This window comes from Amia ocellicauda, chromosome 5, assembly GCF_036373705.1.
Source record: "Amia ocellicauda isolate fAmiCal2 chromosome 5, fAmiCal2.hap1, whole genome shotgun sequence".
NCBI classification, from domain to species: domain Eukaryota; kingdom Metazoa; phylum Chordata; class Actinopteri; order Amiiformes; family Amiidae; genus Amia; species Amia ocellicauda.
The window spans coordinates 43,846,889-43,871,332 of NC_089854.1; the positions used below are offsets into that span (position 1 = coordinate 43,846,889).

The following is a 24,444-nucleotide window of genomic DNA, read 5'->3' on the forward strand; positions in this document are numbered from 1 at the left end:
TTCCCTTTGCAATCAGGGTGCAAAGTACAAATGACAATTGAAGGAAAGGGCTGTTAAACCCCCTCGTGACCTTCAGCTTGTATCCCTTGATTTAAGAGATTAGGTGGATGGCCTGTCATGAGAATATATCAATGTGCTCAATAAAGATGCGAGAGGAGAGCACAGAGGGAAAATGCACCTTTAGGGGAAAAACATTATTTTGTTCTTGGTAAGGTGGTCTTAGTTCTCATTTGTGTCCATGTATTTGAAACAGTGGTATTGGTCCTTCGCAAACAAAGTATGTTTATTTATCCCTGATATATTCTCTGAGGCAAGACATGGGGTTAAAATGTTGCGTGTCACTTTATATAAATCAGTGGAGTGAATCCACAAATATATAATTGTTTCAAATGCAAGGTGTTGAAATGCTCACATACAACAGTCGGACACCCCCCAAGTACAATTTAAGCACATTTTCACACTGTTCCTGTTCTGTCCCTGAAGAACCCATTCGTTTTTGGCCAGCAACACCACTGGGATTTGGCTTGGTAATAGGTAGAAGGGTAGAGGTCATACGAACCTCATCATCCCGGGCACTAACAGATGGAATATCATGACAGCTCAGCTACTGTCCCATTTCTCTTAAGTTCAGCTTGTGACCAAAGACAAGAACATTCCCGTCATGTGTGCATCTATTAATCGAGAACGGCGATATTTTAGAAGAGTGATGAAAAAGTCATTTGTCAGGCATCGTATTTAGATATTTCCCAGTTCATCGCGGAGGTCGCCGAGCTTCATCTTACTCAATGTGATTTCCATCTCTTACAAAGACTCCAATTACAGTAGCACATTCTGTTGCTTTTTTTTTTTTTTTTTAGTTACTGTTATCAGACCAAATGCTGAATCTGAACAGCCAAAACTCTGACTGGGAAGCTCAGAAATGGGGGGAAAATATTCATACGACCCTATATGGTCACTGAATAAAACAATAGAAGCAGTCTGCTCTGAACCCACTGGTGGATTTGGACAACAAAGTCCTTAGGCAGAACACATAATCTTTCTTAAAAGAGGGGATTATTGACTTCGTAAGATGTCTGCTCAAACCATCCAATACAGTGCACAAAAGAAAGACAAATCTTTTCTAACTGCCTGAAATTACATGTAAATTTTTGTCAACTCTAGGAATAAAAAGGGCTTAGGAAGGTTTTTCCGTATGCATACGTCAATAATACTAAAGCTACACAATCACCGTTGCGTTTCAGCGAGAGATTGCCAATACTTGGACTCCTATCAAAAGACAAGCTAACTAGCAGATTTTAACCTTTTGATCCTTTGCTGGGATGAGAGGAGATCTATAAACATTTGGTGTCTTTCTTCCTGGCCAACGCTATGATCCCAACTCGGGAGACCTGAACAAGAGGTTGAGCAAGCGTGTGCTGCAACTAAAACTATATTAAAAGCTGAAGTCAACGGAAAGGTTCGGAGTTCAATCAGTTTCAAACAAATGTTTGGATTTCGAAGGGACTGCGGTATCTGTCAGTGTTGATTAGTGCTCCCGTCCCTAATGAGACACACCAGAGAAGCCCTGGAACCTCCCTGGAAAACAGTACATCTCAGAACCTTGCTACCGGGTGACATTTAAATTCTTCTGCCTTGGCACGACCCAGATAATATATTTTTTTTTTTACCCACTTTCATTGTGCTTTTTTTTTTTTCCTTGCACACGCCTGTGGCTGCCCCTTGGGGCACAAGTGTCACTTCCTTTATCTTCATCTGCATCCTTGCTTCAGTCCCCCTCAGAAGGCGCTCAGCCACTGCACGATGTAAGTGTGTAAGTGGCTGTCTCTCGCTTCATGCTTCCATTCAGGCAGTTTGACTGATGGGCGCTGGCCCTGTAATGGAACTCAATTCAAAGAGCAAATAAAGCCCTTTGAACTAGTGGTCTGAATACAAGATGTCAGCAATTTTGTATGCATCACCTCACTGGGGGGAACACGTTTGTGCTCTGCCTCACAAACGATCAAGGGAGACATTGCAGGTGTAATTGAACAGAAATTACCAATAACCACTTTATTTATTTATGTTTTTTTATTATTATTATTATTATTATTATTATTATTATTATTATTATTATTGATATATTTTTGATATAAGTGATATAAAAGAGTTCACATGAGAGTATAGGAGGAGAAATATTGGAGAATTGCCTTTGCCATTTGCATAAACCAGCTTTTGTTTCACAATTGTGGCTGTCAGCCAATCTGGAACAGAAGGGAGTTTTTACTTGCAAACACTGATGTGGTTTCACATTTAAAAAAGAAAGAAAGAAAGAAAAAATACCGAAGTTTCTCTCTTAATTCCCTTATGAATGTACACAGAAGCAATCTAGCTTAACTGATGAGGAAAATGTATAAACAGAGGCAGAATTTGCTTAAGGAAGCAGATTTCTAGTACCAAAGCACTTAAAAGCCTGTAATTAAGGATTTGTATCAACCTTTTAATACTTTTTGGAAAAAGCATGACCTTTGGCTCAGAGATGTACATTTCATAATAATTCAATTGAAAACCTTTTCATTGCATCTGTAGTACTGTATCTCACACAGAGTAATTAAAATGTGCTTTCTATATCTGGTTTGTTTTAAGTAAAAATGTAAGTAACGATTTCAGATCAGACATATTTTTCTGATTGTTCATTCTTATTATTATTCTGACTTTTCATGAGGAGTTATTTATTAAATGCTGGAGTAATTGTTACATATGTGAGTGAACATTTCTGATATCCCTTTGTTTTAAAATTAACCTAAATTGGTGTCAAGTATCCATAGAATTATGTGCAAAATATAGTATGTTAAAATGTTCTGCTGGTATTTTACATAGAAGGTATGTATGGTTTATCAACTTCCGCAATCATATACAAAAATTCAGTAGACACTTTTAACCTTGAAGGACACTTTAAGGCCAAGGTTTTATGAGTGCTATAAAATGCTGGCAATATAAAGCATATAGAAGTGACCCAATGGCACCCAGAGATGACACTCAATATAGACTGCCTTGTGTTTGTTCCTTTCCCACAATGCACCTGTCTGGGACATTTCTCATTCATGTGTGATGTTTGTCAAGTCTCTGGAGGGATGACTCGCCAAAGAAGAAGTGACAGTTTCTATCCTGAAAAGTGCCGGACTGTTAAACACAGAAAGCCATCAGACAAAATAATGGCTGCTGCAGCTTTTTAGGCGCATCTTCTTTTTGTCCGTGTGATGTTTTTATTTATTTATTCATGTTGTCTCTCTCTTTTCCCCCCTCTCCCTTTTCTCTCCTATTTTACAGCAACTTTATGCAGCCCAGCTGGCAGCCATGCAGGTGTCTCCGGGAGCCAAACTACCCAGCATGCCTCAGACTAACTTGGGTAGCACTCACTCGCCAACTAGTGTCCAGACAGAGAAGTGCAGAAGTACCCCTCCACCTAAAACCAAGGTATTCGAGGGGGTTTGGGGAAGAAAAAAATAAAATCTGTGGAACTGGTAGGGCTGTACCTGAAGAGAGAAAAAAGGCTATTTTTGGCAAAACAAATATCCTTTGTAAAGGCTGCACCATCAGGTTATTTACTACCTACATTCTTCAATCTCAGCCTTAGGAAAAGAGCATTAAGACATTAGATACTGCATTACATTTCTGGGTAAAAGTACACTAAAAGGTTAACCAAAATCGTACCAAATATATATATATATATATATATATATATATATATATATAAGTATCTCTTCAAACTGGTCCTTTGCCCACTGGATGTGAATCTCTGCTAGACTGACCAGACTTCAGCAGTCCACCCAATGAATTGTCAGCAGGTGTTCCTCTCTGCTGTACTGAAAAATAGTAAATGTAAAAATTAGGCTTTCACTGTTAGGGGGAAAAAAGCCCACCTCCCACCCAAAAAAACCCAGCAACTCCAACCTGGTAAGAAATGGCTACTCAGCAGCATGGGCCCGAAAATTCTGTTTCTGTCTAAATGATATAATCAGCGAACTGCAGGCAGCTTTTAAATAAACATGACTTGAGTTCTTGCCTTTTTACACCAACTACTGTCAAATCATATCGGGGGAAAATATATAAACATATAAACTGACATTTATTTGGATTAAGAAGTACCTCACAAAAACCTAAGGCAGAAGAATGGGGGGTAGGGGGGGTGGTGGTTCTGGCCTCAGACCAATTTTTTTTGTTTGTTTTGAAGAAAATAAAACAGCATCTCTGTTGTCTTACCCCGATGATTTCTCGACGAAGCCTCACAGAAAGACAGCGGGATGACTTTAAAGATTAAGAACAATCATTGACCTCGGATCTTGGCCCGAGATCTAAGCCATCGATTTTACTTGGTCTCCTGCCAAGCAATGTGTCAGAGTTCAGTTTTAATAAACGCAGGAGATGCAGTTCTTACAGTGACAGAGGATGACACATGTTTCTGTTCCTATTACATTACCATATATATGGAGTGGCTTGCGTGTCACGTGATCGTCCATGCTGTAGATGCAAAGAGATGAGGAATATGACACCCAATGGCCGCAGATCTCATAAACACACTTTAGGGACAGTAAAACATTACTTACACGAATAGGTTATCACGAGAGATTATTGTCTTAATTAGCTAGTTTGAGGGAAGCAGACACAATTGTCTTGCAGAGCTCCTGCATTTCTATTGATTCTCTTCATTTCCCACCTTTGTGCTGACTTAGTCTTTTCCCAGTCTGAGGCTGAAATCAGTTGACATGTATTTTTTAAAGCAAAGATTTCCTGAGGAAATCCCAGCTGGGATCCCACACCTCATTTATAGTGGATTCCTCCTTCTTCGCAGATGTTTGGACTAAGGCACATGGTAGTAAAGTGATTCACCCCCGAGGTTACAAAGCGAAATTGGGGGTGGCGAGCTGGGATTTAAAACAAGGATCTGCTGGCTTTTAGAAAACACTTTAACTTTCATTATTTTCTTGCAAAGTGGGCATGCAATGTGAAAAAGCCAGGCTGTGTATTGTAATTAAGGAGCCCCAGTTTCTTGCAGGAGGCATTTTAATTATTTGTTTGTTTGTTTTCTTAAAGCACGAACACATACAAGAGCTCTAAAAGCATTACAGACACGCTATCTCTGCCTCAGCGTGGCTCTGAAAGATGCCCCTATTGATCGTGTCCGAGTTGCATAGTATATATAGTCGCTGAGAATGCAAGGCATAAATCTTCCAGAGGTGACCGGTGGGTGACCCTACGACCCATCTGCGCCCACGTGAAATGAGCCAGGGTCATATTGATAAACTTCGGGTTCTGCCATAAAGCAGAATGAAGGCCTGCTTCATTTCAAACGCCTGTGTATTGGTTTCTGGGTTCACAGATAGCAGTGATCCGAATGAATAACCACATTGCACACTGTTTCGTGGTAATTGAAAAGTCAGCTCTCTGATAAGATACTAGGTGATGCTGTCATATATTTGTAGGCTGCTTCTCGCAAACAGTGGATTACATTCCAGCCTCATTATAAGACTGTCTTCTCCTAAAGCCATTCTGATAAAAGGCCTTCTTTTATATTAATCTCTGTTACTTCCACACTTACTTCATTGCAGCTGTTCTCACACCAAATGAAAGCCCTTTTACTTATTTTTTGCAGGGACAGTAATTTTGTTGTTTTGGTTGGGCAGTTATTATGTCCCATTTACTGTAGATGCCCCTCAAGTGGAGATATCTGAACGCTGTCTGCACAACAGGCATGACCGGAAACTTGATTTCAGCACATCGAACAATACAAAATAAAGTTGTTCAGTTAGATATGTGCAGTGCCTTTAATTCCTTTTCTTCTTTGCTCCCAAAAAAAAAAGGTTTAGAAGTTCTAGGTTTAGAAGAAGATAGTCTGTAAATATGCATGAAAAAAAAAGGCATGCCTGAACCTATTACTTCAGGGGCTGTACAGATGTTGGACAATTTTGGTCAACCAGCTTCTTGTATACCGTCTCAGAACTTTTAAACAAAGTGCATTTTTGTGCTGGGCATTTTTCTGAGCGGTTGTCATGGCTATATTATACTGCACTAACATGACATTGGTGTATAATTGGTCAGTGACTGCCCATTTTGCACTATAAATCCCTGTGCAGATGTATTAAATCAGATTTATACTTCTAAATGTTTTTTCTCCATAAAAAAAAAGAATAAAAATCTGTACATCATTGTGATATCACTTAGTCCACTGGGACTCTGATTGATATACATTATAATGGTTTGAATTTGATGGGCTGAAGGTATGTATCCCTGACCTAGAGTGGTAGTCTAAGGTCAACCTTGCTTGCAGCATCTCTGCTGAAATCCCTCCAGAACAACAAAAGATTGTTTTTCTTCCACTTTTGAATGTGTGTCTGAGAAGAGTGTTTAAATCACACCTTCAGAGGTTTCTTTGTGGTGGTCTTGCAGGAGAAGTTTTATACCTGCTGTTTTTCTGATCACAGACTGAAGGCATTTGGCTTGGAATGTAATTTCACTGTTCCAAGTGACACATGCATTTCAAACAAAGCTTAGCCAATCACAGTAATTCCTTTTCAGTGGTATTATTCATATTGGCCAACATCCCACTCAAGGATTTTCATCATAGAAATTTCAAGAGCGTTGGGATGAGGCATTATCTGTAATAAATATTCAGGTTTCCTAAACAATTCGGCAGCAAATCCAGACAATTAGGGGTCAGAATTCAATGTCTCCAAACCCTCTACTTCTTACTGCACTCCATTAACATATCCCATTGTTTTAACCTTAATGAAACCAATCCCTTTAAACTCGTATTAAGACATTCTAGGTTAAGGTCTTAATTAAGTAATTAATTAAATTAGAAATGCAGAAGCGACGATCACGAAAGCTTCTGACCCACAAGCTGCCACGAATATTGAGTTTGTTGTATTATTTTCCTCATAGTTGATTTAGAATTATGATGATGATGATGATGATGATTATTGTTATAAAAAAAAATTGGGAAAATAAATGTTATATTAAACATTTAGATTTAATTGATGTATGCTTACAGTATATTATAGAAACAACACATAACATGTGTCAGAAAGGTATAGCCCAGATTTTCCTACATGGGGACAATAAATTAATACAATTACAAGCTATCAAGTACAGTCGTGGTTTCTTGCCTTAGGACACATTGGTGGTCAAATTATCGGAGTCTCTTTTCAGACATAAGTACTTTTCCTCTTTGTGGCCATGAGTTTGTGAGATGATTAAGGATTAACTATATTACTTTTCATGTAATTATAACCAGTAGGAAGTAGCCCTCTCCCACACATTTCCATTGGATCTCTTAATGAATGTCTTACTTTGACTTCAAAAGACAAACTGCTAGCAGTGTAGGGGAAACTTTTTTTTTTCTGTCTAAAGGGGTGGGACATACAATTTAAGACCCCCTCCACCTCCCCAACCCTGTGTTCACAAACAGAATGCCACAGAAGAACCTCTGCTGTAGACTAATTGTGTTTTCCTTAATCAGAGAGGGAGTGTGTTTGTGTATGTGTGTGTGGGGGTGCAGCTGCAGACGAGCTTTATCTAATTCAGCCATCCTGTCATGTGAACATCCCCACTTAATTTAATGCAATTATTTAATCAGCGGGGATAATATCAGCATCATGATTAATTTATTCAGCATGTTTCACAACTGCCCATGCCTCTGCGTGGCGTTCTTGTTCCGCTGGATACCTTTATGGTGAACACATTTGTGAAGGAGTCGGTCTGCTTCTCCCTCTGTTTTCTCTTTGCTCACTTCCTCCGCCTGCGCAAAAGATTCAGTCCTCAGACTAGTTTCTTTTGGTATTTTTAGTCCTTTTGGACAATATATATCTCGTCATAAACTCCTAAGTGTGCTGTGTAAACTGCAGACCTGCCATCTACACCTATTAACAAGCTAACACTAGCAAGAGCAGTAAGAAGGTGTCTCTGCTTTACTTTTATTTGAAGTGTTTAATACATATAAAACCCGAATGGAATGCATTCAAGGGGCTGTTATGTCGTCTTCTATTCTTGGATCCTTATTCTTAGCCAAGACCTCAGTAATATCAGCTTTTCTAAGCTCTATTTATTTTCATCCTTTCTAACACTGTTAAACGCTACTGCGGGGAATAAAAAATCATTTTAGAGAAACGGTTTTGGCACCCTGGATGGTGTACGAACAATGTGGACAAGCTATTAAATACCAGAGGTGTCATCCCAAGTCATGGTACAGGTATGCAATATGTGGAATGTGGAATGGCAAGAGCAATAGATGATATACTGTCTCTTAAACGTGTGTTGTAAGTGCTATTTTCCTTTATAAATCAAATTTGTACTTTTGTCTGACGGGGTAAGACTCCAATCTATTACGACTGTTATGTTTAGTGCCACGATAATGTCTTCAATAAATACCAATGTTTAACTTAATCAAAACCAATGTGCCTTTTGATACCTAGCTGAAAAACATGCTCCCCTCTGGTGCAAAATATGTTGTCTGTGGCTCCCAATTTGAATGTGTGGTTTGGCAGGGTGGGAATGCTAATTCTCAGTGAGGGTGGAGGTGAATGGCAAATCAGCGGGTCCTGCTGTTAATCTGGCTCTCTTCCTTCCTTTTGCTATAATAAGACATACCTTCCACCCACCTGAAAACATAATCATTAAGCGCGGCACATAATACCAGGATTTTAAAGACTCTTAACCATTTTAAAGCCCCAGTTCACTTAAGTAAACCAAAAAGCTTTTAACATTCTGTTTTTAGTGGAAATTAAATCAAATAAACATATAGATGCATTATACAGTATGTTTACTTGTCCACAATGGATCCATTTGACCAAGGGGAAGTCCGCTACAGAGTGAAGAGAGACGAGATGCCCAATCCCAATGGCTTGGCCCTCCCTTTGTGTCCTCATGTTGTTCTATCAGGACCCTTCTTTTCACGTGTTGTTATCTGCTTTCTAGGACGAGGGCGCACAGCCACTGAACCTGTCGTCCAAGCCTAAGACAACCGAGAGCAAGTCACCCACGTCCCCCGCTTCCCCACAGGTCCCCTCGCTGAGGACGAACTCCAGCGCCATGAAACACAGCATCCAAGCCAGCATGGCCAGTCCGCCATCCAGAGTCAGTTCCATAGGTACGTAACCTCCCTCCATGCTGTTTACACGCGTTAACACAACCAGGAGAGACCTGGGATATGAATTACTGTAAAATAGTGTACATAATCAAAACAAAAATATTGGAGGTGTTCCTGAGAGGTTAAAAAGTTGTTAAAACAATACATTATGTAATCCTTTTTTAAATATAAAAAAACCTAGTACTTGATAGCAGGTTTGCACAAAGATCGATCATCAATTATTGGAATTTGCAAATTGACACGTGGGTAAAATTTCCAAATGCATCTTTTTAGAATTGAGACAAAAAAAGTAGTCAGATGATTTAATTGATACTGCTGTTGATTTGTTGTACCTGTCCTTTTTAGTAACTGTACTTTTACATGTTTTTGGCATTGTATTGGTATATTTCTGTGTCATAGTTCTCACAGTAATGTAACATACAAAAAACAAAAAGGTGATTGAAAACACAAGGGGCTTACCAGTGAAAAAGCAACACAATCAAAAATAAATGATCCATTTTCTGGTTGGCAGTCTTGCAACAACAAATTATTTCACGCTGACTTCATTACAAAATAGTCACATACCAAATTATTCAATGAATACATTTTGGGTTTTGTTTGTTCGTTTGTTTTTAATTACAGATTATTATTTTATCCATGTTTTTTGTGTGATTGTATTTCTTTATTTATTTCTATCACCAGACAAAATCCCATGATCTCTATTTATATTGAAGAAAAAAATCAACAAAACAAGCTGCTATTGACTTCTAGCTGTTGTGCAACAGTACGCAGCTGTTGCTTGTTTTTTGTGTTTTTCATATTTTTTCCTCTGAGAGGATGGGGAGCCTGCTTTTAGTAGAGCAATTTCTAAAGAGCAGAGAGGTAATGCTGAGGCTATACCTGCCGTTCAAGCTGGGACAATAACTTACAATCAACAGCTGGGAGATAAGCCAAATCAAATAATAATCTATCATGCTGAAAGCAGAACAAAACTGACCATTGGAAGTAAACAAACAGAAATAAAGCACATCAAACCCAAGAAGGCTCAATATTTTCATTTTTCCCAGCAATAAAACTTCACTGGAGTTTTAGCTTCTTAGAAAAAATGAATGTCTTGATTGTATGTAAAACACGATGATAGTGCTTGTGTGGATATTTAGCCGCAAGTTGGAAAACCGTATCTGTTTTTACTATGAATCACCTGTGACTGGAAAGCAGGCACATAGAAGAATGACCGTTCTTCAACTGGTGGTGTCTGCTTTGGGAAGCCTCCACAAATTGTTTCTAATTAGGAGAGAGAGACAAAATGAATTGGGCTTTGTTGCCTGGTTTAAGCACATGCATAAACAGGTGGGGCCCTCTTTCTGCGGAGGCCAGTTCCTCCCTATCCGCCTGACCTGAGTCCATAAAAGTTCTCCTCTTCATAATTATTTATCTGAGCCATTCTAACGGCTGTGTAAACACAACTGTGGAGACAAAAAAAAAAAAAAATGAAATCATGCTTCTTGTTTAAGTCTACATGTTAGTAGTTGACATGTTAGAATACAAAATTTGGTGGCCGGTTTTGTCTGACCACCGAAAGGGCTAGCAGGAGAAGAGCAGCTTTGGGTAATGTGTGTTTGACACCCAGACTGCGATTAGGGCTCAGCCTGGACAGCAGCCTGAAACACAGCAGCGACGACTGTCCATCATTGTAGCTGGTATTGCAAGCGCTTCTTGATTAGAAACAAATTGCTATGGCAACCAGTTAGCTGATTGTTTCTCTTTGCTTTAACTGAAGAAAACATTGGCCTTGCCTGTAAAAAGATCCAAATGCATATAGATTTTTCTGTTTGCCTTTATACATGTGCAAACCTGTTCCTTGTACATGAAACTGCAGATGCATGTACATCTTTTTAAAAATGTTTTAATATGTGTTAGCATACTGTTATGTAAAGAACAAAACATAATGGATTGAAGAACATCTAAGATTATGCTTCTGTATAAAAGTTTTGGAACGGTCTTTGAATTAAGAAGCACGCTAAAGATTCTCTTTTATTAAATGAAGAGGGAAGTGCTCTTAAAACCTATTGGCGACTTGGACTCCAGAATGAAAACAAAGCATTTGCATTACAAGCAGCATGTGTCATCTGATGAGATTAGACAAGGCTCTTAAAGAACTGTACTTTCATGTTGAAGACAAAGAAAGAGCATTAATAACAACCCCCCCTTTCTCTCTCTCTCTCTTTCTCAACACAGCAGTTAGCCATTTCAGACTTCCTTTCTTTAATCTCAGTGTTTTTCAACAAATCATAGGATTTAATAGTACGTTTTGGCAGATTAGTGGATTTATAGCCCCAGATGTTTTTTGTTCTAAAAAATGGATTAGGGTGTAAAGTTTGTTGGAATCCAGTGGAACATGTTGAGGCAAGCCGTTCATTTTGTATGCAATTAGTATCTGCCTTCTGTCCCACAATCTTTCCATCTGTTCGCCAATATTTATCGGGTCAGATTAAGATTCATAACTCCAGTTGAAGTAACTCCGCCAGTGTAAGCATCAGCATTCTTCTCTCCGTATTCATTCATTTTTTTTCTTTTTTGAACAGGTGTAATTTAACTGTACATCTGTGAGCTTAGATCTCAGTGTTACGTGAACGTATGACATATACATTTACAGATGTAGTAGATCAACCATATTCTGGAGAGCTGGTGTTCTTGTACAGCTTAGTGGGAAGGAACTAGGAAGTGACGGAGATAAACTACAAAGTTTTGTGATATTCCGTGAAAATAATATTTTCAAAAATAAGTGAGAGAAGAAGTTTAATCGAAAGTTACCTAGCAGTAATGAAAGTGTCGGGTACATTTTCCCACCGAAAACCACATTTCTGGTTTCCCCCATTTGCTTTCCTTTCTTTTTCTTCTTTTTAAACCCCACAACAAAGCACCAGAAGCCCCATGCTATATCCTCGTGCTGTTCAGTCAATTTAAATCTCATCCTTGCAAATAAAGATTCACTGTGAACATGCACACAAAGAGCTGTGTGTCCTTTACATCTCCATCTTCTCATCAGCCTGGGAAATATTTTTTCAATTATTATGTACCGCGGCAGGTACCTGTTGAATTTTAGGGCTTTAAAAAAAAGAAAGAAATATGATCACAAACTAATTCACCTGACAGAACTCAAAATGAAGTCACATTGAAATCGTTGCTTAGGCAGGACATTTCAAGCTTTAGCAGATTTGTTCATTATGACTTTTTTAAGAGTTTACTCCTATGTCATTACAAATCTGAAAGCTTAATCTGGCCTGAGATGGCATTTACTAGTAGATTACAACAGATTAAGACCCATAAGCTTCCTGAGGTCTTTGTTAGATTTAACCCGAGATAGGAAGAATGATAGCATCCCTCCTGCTTTTTATACCAGATGTAGCAGACGTCGAGGTTTCTAAGCTGCTGGTAAAATAATAATAATGAAAAATAATGAGGCGGAGAATTATTTTTGATATGTATTTGGCAGATGTTCGCTCATAAATTAGCAAGCCTTGGTCTTAATAGGTGTAATCTGTTTAATGCAAAGCAGAATACAATTTATTGCATTGCTCTTCAAAGAAAAAAAAAGAAGCACTTTTGCAAAGCTATTGGATCCCCTTTTATGACTGAAGCTGAATAAAATGTGATGCTTTTAAATAATCTGAAAGTATAGAGATTTGTATTTTCTAAACTGCTCAATATCATTCTAAATACTGATTTTAATGTCCTTATTTAGCAACAGTATACATGAGTGACTTTAATACATATATACACACACACATACATACACACATACATACATACATACATACATACATACATACATACATACATACATAATTGTGATTTCTCTTTGCACAAAAAGCTACGTACTTACTTAAATCAAGCACAGGGATTATAAGACTATTATAATTAAATCTTTGACATTTTAAGATCACCTCTAAATATTGTTTCAACAACTTGACCAACATTTAACTTAGACAAGCAAAAGATTGGCTGTATCTTGTACCAAAAAAAAAACAACAATGAAAAAAACGATTTGTGGAGTGACAAAAAATAAAAATCATAAATGAACAATAAAGAATGTCAGGGAATAGCTGATTTATCACATAAGAAAAACCCTGGACAAAGAAATATGTGTGCTGTAGTGAGCTAAGGGCTAAGTGAGTCATACTGGACCACACGTCAAAATGGACAGCGTCCCTCTCCACGGGAATCTATGCTAATATGTTTTTTTCCTTCAGGAGCAAAGTTGTTTATTTTTAATTTCCCCCATGTGCTTCTTCCAGACATCCTCTCCTCCATCACCTCTGGCGGATACTTGAATGACCATGAGGCTGTCACCAAAGCCTTCCAGGAGGCCAGGCAAATGAAGGAGCAGCTTCGGAGAGAGCAACAAGTCCTAGATGCGAAAGTGGCCGTGGTGAACAGTCTGGGGCTGAACAATGGCAGGACAGAGAAGGTCAGTAGATACCTCCTCGCTTTATTTCCCACCAAAAGGGATTCCTTTTTCTTTCACAGGAAACTTGTGTGATTGGAGATAACGATCACACCACTACATGTTGAAGAAATAGTAGAAAATAAACCTTTTTAAGCACTGCTGTTTTTTGGGGGGTTTTATGTACAAGGATGCAAAACACTATTATAATACACATAATATTATAAGCAGGGTGAAAGGGGGGTATCTCTGAGACATGTTTTCAGTCTTCTGCAGATCAAAATAAGCGACTTACAACAACAAAAGGTAAAGTATAAAAAAACAAAAATTAAAAATCCATTCAAATATTTAAGCTTTCTTCAAGGAACGCTCGGAGCAGAAATTCCTTTTCCTCGCTCCTGCAGCAGAACCGACTTTTAACACTCAGCCAGACGCTAATGCAAAGTGACTCAAACTGTTCCTCGGAAGCTCAGCTAAATTGCAGTTATTTGTTAAGCACACTGAAGTCAGCTGTTGGCTATAGCAGTTTGGAGGAGCTTAGAGAGCATCTGTACCGATGGCATCCCCCCTCCCACCACCAGCACCAGCACCACCAACACCACCACCATACTCCAACCAAGGGACATGCCTGTTGTCTCTCCCCCCCCTTTCTTTTCTCTTGATCCCTCCTCCATGAAGCCGTGCTGGGAATAATCATGCGACAACCGACCAAATCCTTTTGGACAGGAAGCCTTCATTCTGAGTTTTATGTACTTGCAAGGCAGGCCTTGTGGTTTGATCGGGAAGCCCATTAAAATGTCTTTGATGGCATGGAAATTCATTTTCGTGAAGGCCCCGGCCCCGCGCCACTCTCTTTAGCTGTGGTTACAAATCAGTCATTCAAGTCTAATGGCAGTAATTGTCCTGACTGCATGTATGCTGATGGAGGTACATTAAAATAATCCCAGCTCTCAGCCCCAGCACTGCAACTTAATCTTCTTTAATGCAGATCAGCTGTTTTTTAACATATGACTTTAGGCTGACTTTAGACACTGCCTTTTTTTCTTCTTCCTTTTTTTGGGGGTTTATAAGCTTTGAAGATGTTAAAGCTCAATGCTGGAGAATCAAAGCAGAATCAAGATCTGTGACCCTTAATCAGTCAAAGCAGGGCAAGGTTGTATTAGGCCTTCAGTGCCGCCTCAATCTGGCATCACACTTGCCTGGACTTTGTACAAAAATACTTTAACATGTAATAAGAGGAGGGGAGGGAAATGTTAATGGTTAGACACCACAGGGTAGGACTTGAAAGATGCAAGTTTTTGGAGGACTATTGCTGAGAACACGCTTTCAGTTTTTTGCTGCTGCAAGAGATTATGGATTTGGGGAAAGACTTGTAACTGGCAAAAACAATTTTCGGGTATTAATAGATTGTACAAGGTGTAAAAAGAATACAAGCTTTCAATTATAGTTTTATGATCGTTCTTAAAATAAGTAATTGCTTTCAGTACTTTGGTTATAATTAAATTAATTCATTAAATCAGTATTTATTTTGGGGGGAGGGGGATTTTTGTATGAAGTTTCAATAATTATAGTAATTATAATATTAGTTGAAGTCATTTGGAATAGAAATCACTTGCTGTGCCTCTTATTTAAGTAATCTGTTTAAAGTGTAAGTAGATGTGAAGAGCCCTGAGTCGAAACAGCACGAATCCTCTTCCAATTGTAATATAGCAATCATCAGATCATTAATAAAACATTCCTTACCTGAGATTTGAATAAAGCAATGTAAATGCTCAGCTTCATGAAGAAGAACGTTTGCTTTCTCCACCACTTTGTGAACCCTTCAGTCATCTCTCCCTCTGCCTCCTCTGGTATGTTCCCCACTTGAGTAACTTACTAAGCAGTTAAACATCAGCTCCACATAGACACACATGGCTCTGCTCCTTCATGCAACTCTGTGAATATGAGTTCATGCCTACCCGGGTGAATAACAGGCTATTATTTATTATTTTATAGCTTCATTAAGATAATTAAACCCTTTTATTTATTTTTTCCACTTCGCTCCAAAGGTATATAACATCGGGATGCAATTTTCCCCCATACTTTTGTGTGTGTGTGTGTGTGTGTGTGTGTGTGTGTGTATGTGTGTGTGTGTTTGTCTTTCTTTCCCTTCTGTTTTCAGTAAACAGGGCCCTATGTGGTTATGATTTATAGTCAAAGCCAATTAGTGCAGCAGTTTGGTACTTATCCACAGCTACTTCTTATTTTTATTTATTTATTTTCCCTTCCCAAACGGCTGCCAAAACCTGTTGGCAACTCTTGACAACAGCATTCTTTCAAATGTTTGGATTCCCAAGACCACAGAGTGTTCCAGTTGTAATTCAAGCTGAATAGTCGGGATAAACTATTACCATTCGGGACGTATGGTGTTGATATTTATCACTTTATTGTAATGATATTTTCACACTGCTACAATAAAGATGATGACGATGATCAAAAACAACAGTAGTGGAAGGAGAGGGGGAAATAATATAACATTCTGTGGTTAAAATGCGAGGTGACCCTGCAAACGGGAGATATTATCTGTCAATCTTTGAGTTTCAATCCTGAAACATGTAGCGAGAGAAGATTAAACCAAGCCCGTCACATTCAAATCTCTCTGCATTGTTTCATGCCTCTGTAGGCAAAGGAGGAGACTACACCCATTGTAGCAGAACAGGAACCCCACCCTGACTCCATCTCCAGCAGCCTAGAGCTGAACTTGTGAATGTATCGTTATTGTAAAACGAGCATTATTCAAATGTCTTCTCTGCTGCAAATACATGGACCAAAAAAATTATCTGACGGCAGACAGATTTTTTAGCTTTTTTCTGAAATGATCTGCATTTTTGAGGTTTGCACACGGGTAGCCTTCTTCTAAAGCCTGTAATTTGTAGTTTTCAATATACTGGATTGAAAAAAATGTGACTGTAGAATTTGTATGTATTTATTTTATCCTGGGGGGTTGCTTTCACAAGGTTGATTTTACTGTCCTACACTGGGAAAATACAACGGACTGCCTTAATGGACCTGTTGGTCAATGTAGCCATAGCTTTGAGGGGCAAGCAAGTGGGTAGCGTGCCAACTATCATGCCCCTTTTCAAGACACAGGAATTTTGTTCTGACGTCAACCAGCTGCTGTTTGGTCGTTTCAGAAACCTCTCGTATAAACCTAATAAGCATAGAAACTTGTGTATAGTTTACAGAAGTTGTTTTATTTGTCTTTAGGCCAACTGTAAATTAAATACTAATATCATATAAACTGAGGAAATTCTTTACACAAATGATAACAAGCCCTCCCACATTTGGGGTGATATTTGTGGCTGCTTTCAATGCAAATAATTTAATCTCTCCCCTGTGTATATTCTGACAAATATATACTGGTATGACTGCAGCTACATCTATTATACTAATAATACAACCACTGTAGCTATAACCAACACTGCTGTTAATAATTAAAAATGAATATATTCTACCCTTTTTTCTGGTAAAATTGTATTTGTCTAGCAAATTCATTTAAATTCCACGAATTAACTTGGAGAAACAATTTAATTCCATCACAGAGAATAAAATAATGCATTTCATTACAGATTCACAATTTACATGGGTCACATTCTAATGGATGGGACCGTTTTAAGTGTATTTTTAAAGATGCTATAATTTTGTGATGTATTCTAATTGTATAATTAAGTTGTAAATGCAACTCCGGGGGCTGGAAAGCTGAACATATATTTAAAAAAAAAAAACAGATAGGGGTCTGAAATGAAAATTAGCAAGACGTCTGCATTTGCCATGTAAATGCTTTGTAAATCTGCCTTTTATTGAGTGCAGTAAATATAAACCGGGTCTGTAAATCTCACTTTGAATGAGCCCTCTCTCACTCGGAGTTTCAAATTAATGTCAAAACGGTTTGTAAATGAATGAGCACACTGAGCCCTGAACACTCGAGCACTAATGTGTTGATCCCTGACTCCCAGAGTTCGCAAATTTGCATGGCAGCCCAGCTGGCTGTGGCGAGATCTGAAATCACCTAAGCAGGGCAGAACGCCGCTGAATCTCCAATAAGCCAGACAGATGGGTCACTCTTTTCAGTGGCAGGGCGAGCACTTCGGAAACCATGACAAATCGCAGCGTTTCAGCGCTCACAAGCGGAGCTAGGTGTTCGAACGCCGATATACACTCACTGAGGGCCTCAGACAGAACTCGTGAGTCAAGACTGAGGAGGCCACCCCAAACCACCAAACTCTGTTCCCTCTGTATAACCGTGAAAGAGAGCATTGTGTGTTGTTCCAGAGTTTTCATTTTTCCTTGATGGAAGATGAGGCAGCTCCAAACTGACACTCATGGTGTGTGTGTGTGTGTGTGTGTGTGTGTGTTGTGTGTGTGGGAGGCGGAGGGAAGGGTGCAGGGCGGTGACGAGACGAGGCAAACTGTATGCATTTACACACTTCAAAGTGCATTTCTGGTCCTCTAGAGTCAAATTGATCCTTTTAAGGTAAATCACTTTTTTAAACCATTCTTACAGAATGGGGAAAAAAAAAGATTTTCAACATCCACCTTGGACTCCTCTATAGAAAACCTACATCTCTCATCTGTGTTTTTAATCTTGCATGGTTTGCAGTACTTTCAAACCACTTGCCTAATGTAAAAAAGGAAAAGAAAAAAGAAATACCTCAGTATAGTAATGACTACTCAAAGAACACTCTCTAAGTACTTCCCCTTTCCTTCTCAGCTGCAGGCTCTCTTGACATGCATTTGCATCTTGTGGTTTGACTAAAGAGTCCATTTGTAACACCATTTATTCCAGTGTTGTGAACAGGGGGGGCCACCCTGTCACCACGGAAGAGGCGAGCGCTCAGCCCCCGTTACTACCTCTCTCTCCCCTCCGCCTTTTAACAGAGCGCTGAGCAGGAGATGACAGTGACCAATGTTGACTTAATGTGGATGTTTAATAAAAAAGCGTGTCAGTTCCAGTGTTAGTTACAAATGGCAGAGAGTGCGTTTGGTGGCAGCCCTGTAATAATTTCACATCCATCATTCATATTGATGCCTTACTGCCTTGCCTGATGGATGGGGCTGCTGGAATTAACTCTTTCCTGGCTAGAGGCAGCCTTGTTAGCCCTCTAATCATGAGTCCAAGAAAAAATATATAATAATGATACTACTACTAATAATAATTATTAGATCATGATGAGTAAATGTTGCATATCATAAATGATGAGTAACTAAAATTAGCATTATTATTTCTTTATCATCATAATCAAGAATATGATGTGTATTATATGCAATCTGTATATTGTCTTATACATGTCTGATTCTGAAGATGGGTTCTCTCGACCAAGTTATGACTGCTTTTACAAACGAACATAACAAGGAGTTACTAGACCCGGGTCTCTTGTAATTCATATCTTCTTCTTTTGGAAATTGTTCATCCACGGCAATACAAATTTGTTAATTCTGTATCAGCGGTTCTGACCCCTTTTTCTCTAATCTCGGCTCCCTCCCCCATGTAAGTTAACCTCTGCTTTTCTCCACTCTGTATAATTATAGACAGACACATCCCCCTCTGTGATTGAAGGTTAATTTGAGTCACTGCATAGTGATACACAACAAAAGCAGAGCTGACTGTTTTGACATTCCCGGCATCGAGAGATCCTATGAGAGTTTGCACAATCTCGGCTTTATTGTTCTAATCAAATTATTTCATTACCCTTTTCTGTCTTTTGTGTGAACAGAGCCGTGGGTCAGTGCGGCAGTATACAATGCGTAAGGCAAGCCAAGCATTAAAATAAAAAGTGTCTAGACAACTGGTATTGGAATTAACATCCTCAATAAGACTGATTTAAAATCATTTCAGGAGCTGTAGCCACAGTGTGTGTATGTTATTAATTTGAAATAAGGAACAACTTCAGATATCAGGAAAATGGGATTTTGTTGTCTCTGTATTTTGTTTATATTTTGTGTTTGCCTTATCATTCGAACTGTACGTGTTTCTTTTTTTTTTGCCTGCAAAAGACTGCATTCAAAGACAACTTCTTTTGGTTTCGTTTTCAGTTTCAATAAATGTCTCCTCAAACGTGTCTGCTCTTCTTCAGAGCAGCAATTTAGAGAGTGACTGATCATACCTGTCTCAAAAGGCTACCACTAGACACTGCCTTATACACAGTCAGTACTACTGCAAGTTCCCCCCCCCCTTGCAGAAACTAGTTTTGGATGTAGTGAGTGCTGCACCCTGGTGGTTTCACAGGTGAACTACATGGGAGAAAAGCTCCCCCACAGTGGGCCAAAGATATCTAGTTTGTTTGATATAAGGCCAGAACTTACTCCACTTTAAAACCTGGCTTTATGATTGTTCAAGGGCTTCCAGTGTTTTTCAATCTGCGTACTCATTAAGGGCTGTAAATACATACACCTGTCTTTTTTTATTCCCCAATAAATCGCTTCTATCAGGGAGTGAAATTAACAGTTCATGAAGGGTTAGACCACGTTTTGGTGACGGTGTTTATTCTCCTGCAGGAGAAAGCGGCGCTGGAGAGTCTGACACAACAGCTTGCAGCGAAGCAGACCGAGGATGGCAAATTCAACCATGCCATGATGGAGTTCAACATGAGCGGGGACTCAGATGGTTAGTATCAGGTGCTATTTGTTCACGTTGCATTAAACTACACCCCCCACCACCGCCCCTCGGAAACACATCCGTTGCATTTGTTAATTTGTATTTATTTTACCCCATTCAAAGCCAAAGCAGAGTTTTTAGTTTTTTGTGTTCTCCTTTTCCTGTCCAGACACTTTCTCTTTAGGAATAATGCAAACAATAATCATAAAGATCATCCAGGCCTCCGTAGTCCACCATATCCATTCAGACGGCTCAGCTGTTTGTGGCTCTGGGTGAGCTACATTTCAAAGGGCTGTGGCTGGCTCTGGCCTGCCCTCCCGTCTCCCAAAGGGGCTGTGGGATCGAGGCAGAGAGTACTCGTCTCCCCTTGCCAGCATTGTTTCCTAAACCAGGCAGTTTTCATATCCCCCCTCCAAAAAAAACCCCCTACACTCTGCACAAGAACGCCATTATGCGCCAGAGGGGTCTCTCCGCTTGACATATGTCTTGTTAAGTCATGGGTGTCTCGGGGAGTGTTCCCATGGCCTCCTGTGCCCAGGTGCCTATATTAAGCCACAACCACATGGTTTGTAGATTTGCACTCCTGTGATTGTGTGGTGCAAGTCTAGAGAGAGACTGCTCTAAACTTTCAAGCCTGCGAACGTGAAATCTGAAATCTATCGCTCTCCAAGGTGTAGCCAGACCAATTTTTATACACAAAACTAAAAAGGTTGGAGGCTTTTTTTTTCTAAATCTATTATTTGTTTTATTCTCGCCTTCTCTTTTTTCACCCTAATTCTAAAGACTTTTAAGCTTTGACTTATACTGTAGTTTATTAAGGGGATAGAATTTCAATTGCTTTAATTAAATTTGCGGGGTTTAGCTAGGCAGTTGGGTAATCTGAAAGTGTCCTACATAATATGGACCTACATTTAATTAACACTCCGCACAGCTAGTTGAGCAAAGGCAATCATTTTCTCTGTTAAAACCAAAAACAATTTACCTACTGCTTGAAAGACAGGGTATATTAAATACAACATTTATCCACTTAGCACTCCAATTTTGATTTCATAGCATTCTAAAAGAATATCCAAAACATTTAAGGAAAATCGTTAAATAAATCTCTCTCATATATATATATATATATATATACTACACGTGCAGTAAATTACAATGCAAAATATGTTGTTTTTTTAAAAGGATAGTCTTGGACTGTAGGTGACTCCTTGTAAGTAAATGCTTGTAATTGACTACGGTTCAGGTCCAAATGCATGTTGGAATTTTCACCAATAAGCCTCCTTTCTTTTGTCTGTTGAATATTTTATGAAGCTGTTTTTTCAATAGAGAAATGCAGGTGTTACAAAAATAGAAAAGAAATAACCATTGAAGCATGAGCGCAGAAAAGGTCATCCATAAAGACAGCCCAGATCCAGTAAGATTTAACACATATTGGCTGGGCAATATAGGAAACTGAAAAGATAAAACCAAACGCAAGAAAATCGGTCTATAAAATCTCCCTAACCTGACCCAGCAAACAGCTTACTTTACACCCCAGCCTCCCCTTCAAACATTCATTAAATGGCCCACCATTTCCATTACAAATTACTTAAACCCTCTACACTGTTTCAGGCCAAGTGACCTGCTATTTAGGAAGGAATCCCTGTCATATTTGTGGGGAGGAATTGGAAAATATCCACATTATAGAATAATAACCATAATAATTAGTCACATACTAAATATGTCAGAGTGAATCTGACCACAAACTCACCACTCAGGCTAAAAAGAAAAAGTTTCAAAATCAATTTCATCCCTTCATTTACTGTTTAACATTTGAATTTAGTGTGAAATTTATGACAGCTCCAAATAACAATAGTAAAGCGATGAGAAATAAACCAAAATATAGAAGCCCATTTACCTGTTTTTACATAGCTTTTTTTTTTTTTTTTAACTGAGCATGCCTCGTTGAAAATTGTGAGAACTGGCACCATTCTGAAAAAAATTAAAATGTCTCCCTTAAGTGTTTTGTGTCTGCACTGCAAATTACAGTAGATTATGAAACAGAAGTGTTAATTGTACTGTTCTTCCTCAATCCTAGGAAGCCCAAGCGTGTCCGATTCCAGGATGTTCCGGGAAGCCCGAGGCCGGGGGAACAGCGAGCCCCATATAAAACGCCCCATGAACGCTTTCATGGTCTGGGCAAAAGATGAGAGGAGAAAAATTCTTCAGGCTTTCCCTGACATGCATAACTCTAACATCAGCAAAATCCTTGGTATGATAACTTTAAAAATGCTTCTTAACCAGATTTTGTTTATCCCTTGTGTAGCGGATTTGCTTCCCCCACTTGAAGGAGCTTTACGTATGCGACACAGAAGAGAACACATTCTGTTTTCTTAGGATCAGGAGCACGGAAATCAAATCCTCTATGCATACATATTTATACAGCTCTGGAAAAAATTAAGAGACCACTCCAAGTTCAGAAATCAATGTTAAATGGTCTCTTAATTTTTTCCAGAGCTGTATATATATATATATATATATATATATATATATATATATATATATATATATATATGTCCTGTCCTCAGCATTGACTGGACAGGAGTTTTGTCTGTCACCCCTCTGAGAATAGAGAAACGGACAGCTTGTGCAGTTGCCCCAGTGGCTAGGAGCCATTCCTTAGCAGTTGATGCTCATTGACACAATCTTTTGTCCATTTCTTATCTCCATTTGACGAGCTTGTAATGGAATGAATGGGCATCTACACCTGATGTTCCTTCGAGGGGAAAGAAAGAATGGCAGCAAAAAAAACACAAAAAAACGCTTCGATTACTATATTCCTTGTAAGCAACATTTCATTGTGTAACTAACAGTTAATGAATTGTTATGGAGAACAGAATCCAACAATATGATACTAATTCATTATGCATTAAACAAGCACTTGAGTTAGCCTGACATTTTATGCAGACCCCTGGGATTCCTTTTGACATTTTAAAGAGCTTCTAAGCATTTTATAATACACTGAAATCTGGTTTTAATAAGCCACTACACTGAATTGTTAACATAAGGAATTTCCTATTACAGTTTTGGCTGCATGTGTAGGGGGCAGTGGTGACAGGTTTTTCTGATTAAATATACAGTAGCGGGAATGAAAGTGTAAATTCATCGCAGATAGCACAAATAGCACGGTGGAGTGCTTTTGCGAACGCTACCCTGGCCTGCTTGCAGGGAGAGAGAGACAGAGAGAGAATGTGTAATGAAGAGAAAGCGGACAGCAATGTACAGGGTCAACAGCTACCTAAGAAACAATACAAGAAGGCATCATTAATTAAGATAGATAGAGAGATAGACACTTAGAGATAAGCAGACTGATAGACAGATGAATCAATCAATAGATCTCACGACAGACATTTTTTTGGTTTTAAATAAATATTTCCTGTTAAAGACTGCTATTAAAAAACAAAATTATATGAACCATAAGTAAAATAATACAATCAAAAGTACTTTCAGCCCATCTGCATAAAAATGAATGAACTTCGTGTGTTGAAAGCTTGACTAATTATTATCACAATTAAAACCTGTATATTATTTGAGCAAGATGAGGTATTGCACGTTGTCTATGAAACCTGGCCTAATTAATCCCGGATGCAATGCGGATCAAGATTTCACCTAACGCACAAATTATAGCGTCCATAAAACAATTTGAAAGGCCACATGACCCCTCGCAACTCGAACTCCCAGTAAAGATCTCCGATATCTTAAGGGTCTGTTCTTCTAATGAGAATGCCATGACATATAAACACTTCCCCCAAAGTAATTTTTTATAGAGATAATGACTTATCTTTCAGAGGTCACCAGCAGAGACTTATTCAGCATAGTCCTTGGAGAAAAAAATAATAAAGCAGTCAAGCCTGCTACATACCTAAGGGGAATCTGATCTGAAATAAAACGAATGTTGTCTTTTGGGTTTCCGCAAGAACAGGAATAATGGTTATTTTATTTCTTTCCAATAGGATCTCGCTGGAAAGCCATGACGAATTTGGAAAAACAGCCGTACTATGAAGAACAGGCTAGGCTCAGCAAGCAGCACCTAGAGAAGTATCCAGACTACAAATACAAGCCGAGGCCCAAGCGCACGTGCTTAGTCGATGGAAAGAAACTGCGAATTGGGGAATACAAAGCCATCATGCGCAATCGACGTCAGGAGATGAGGCAGTACTTCACAGTTGGGTATGTGTGTTCACCTCAATGTGGAGGGTTGTGGGTTCAGACACCGCACCCATGAGT

The 24,444-nt window shown here is 38.9% G+C and overlaps 1 protein-coding gene across 7 annotated transcripts in view; it reads left to right on the top strand.

Moving 5' to 3' along the window:
* The window catches only part of sox5 (SRY-box transcription factor 5), a 251,783-nt gene that overhangs the window by 221,208 nt on the left and 6,131 nt on the right, over positions 1-24,444 (top strand). For 6 of the 7 annotated variants that reach the window (XM_066705360.1, XM_066705356.1, XM_066705357.1 and 3 more), the window contains 6 exons: positions 3,307-3,453; positions 8,950-9,121; positions 13,399-13,571; positions 20,082-20,190; positions 22,256-22,429; positions 24,171-24,387. In XM_066705360.1, the coding sequence (XP_066561457.1) occupies positions 3,307-3,453; positions 8,950-9,121; positions 13,399-13,571; positions 20,082-20,190; positions 22,256-22,429; positions 24,171-24,387 (992 nt within the window). The remainder of the gene's footprint in view (positions 1-3,306; positions 3,454-8,949; positions 9,122-13,398; positions 13,572-20,081; positions 20,191-22,255; positions 22,430-24,170; positions 24,388-24,444) is intronic. The other variant, XM_066705359.1, reaches the window with a different exon arrangement.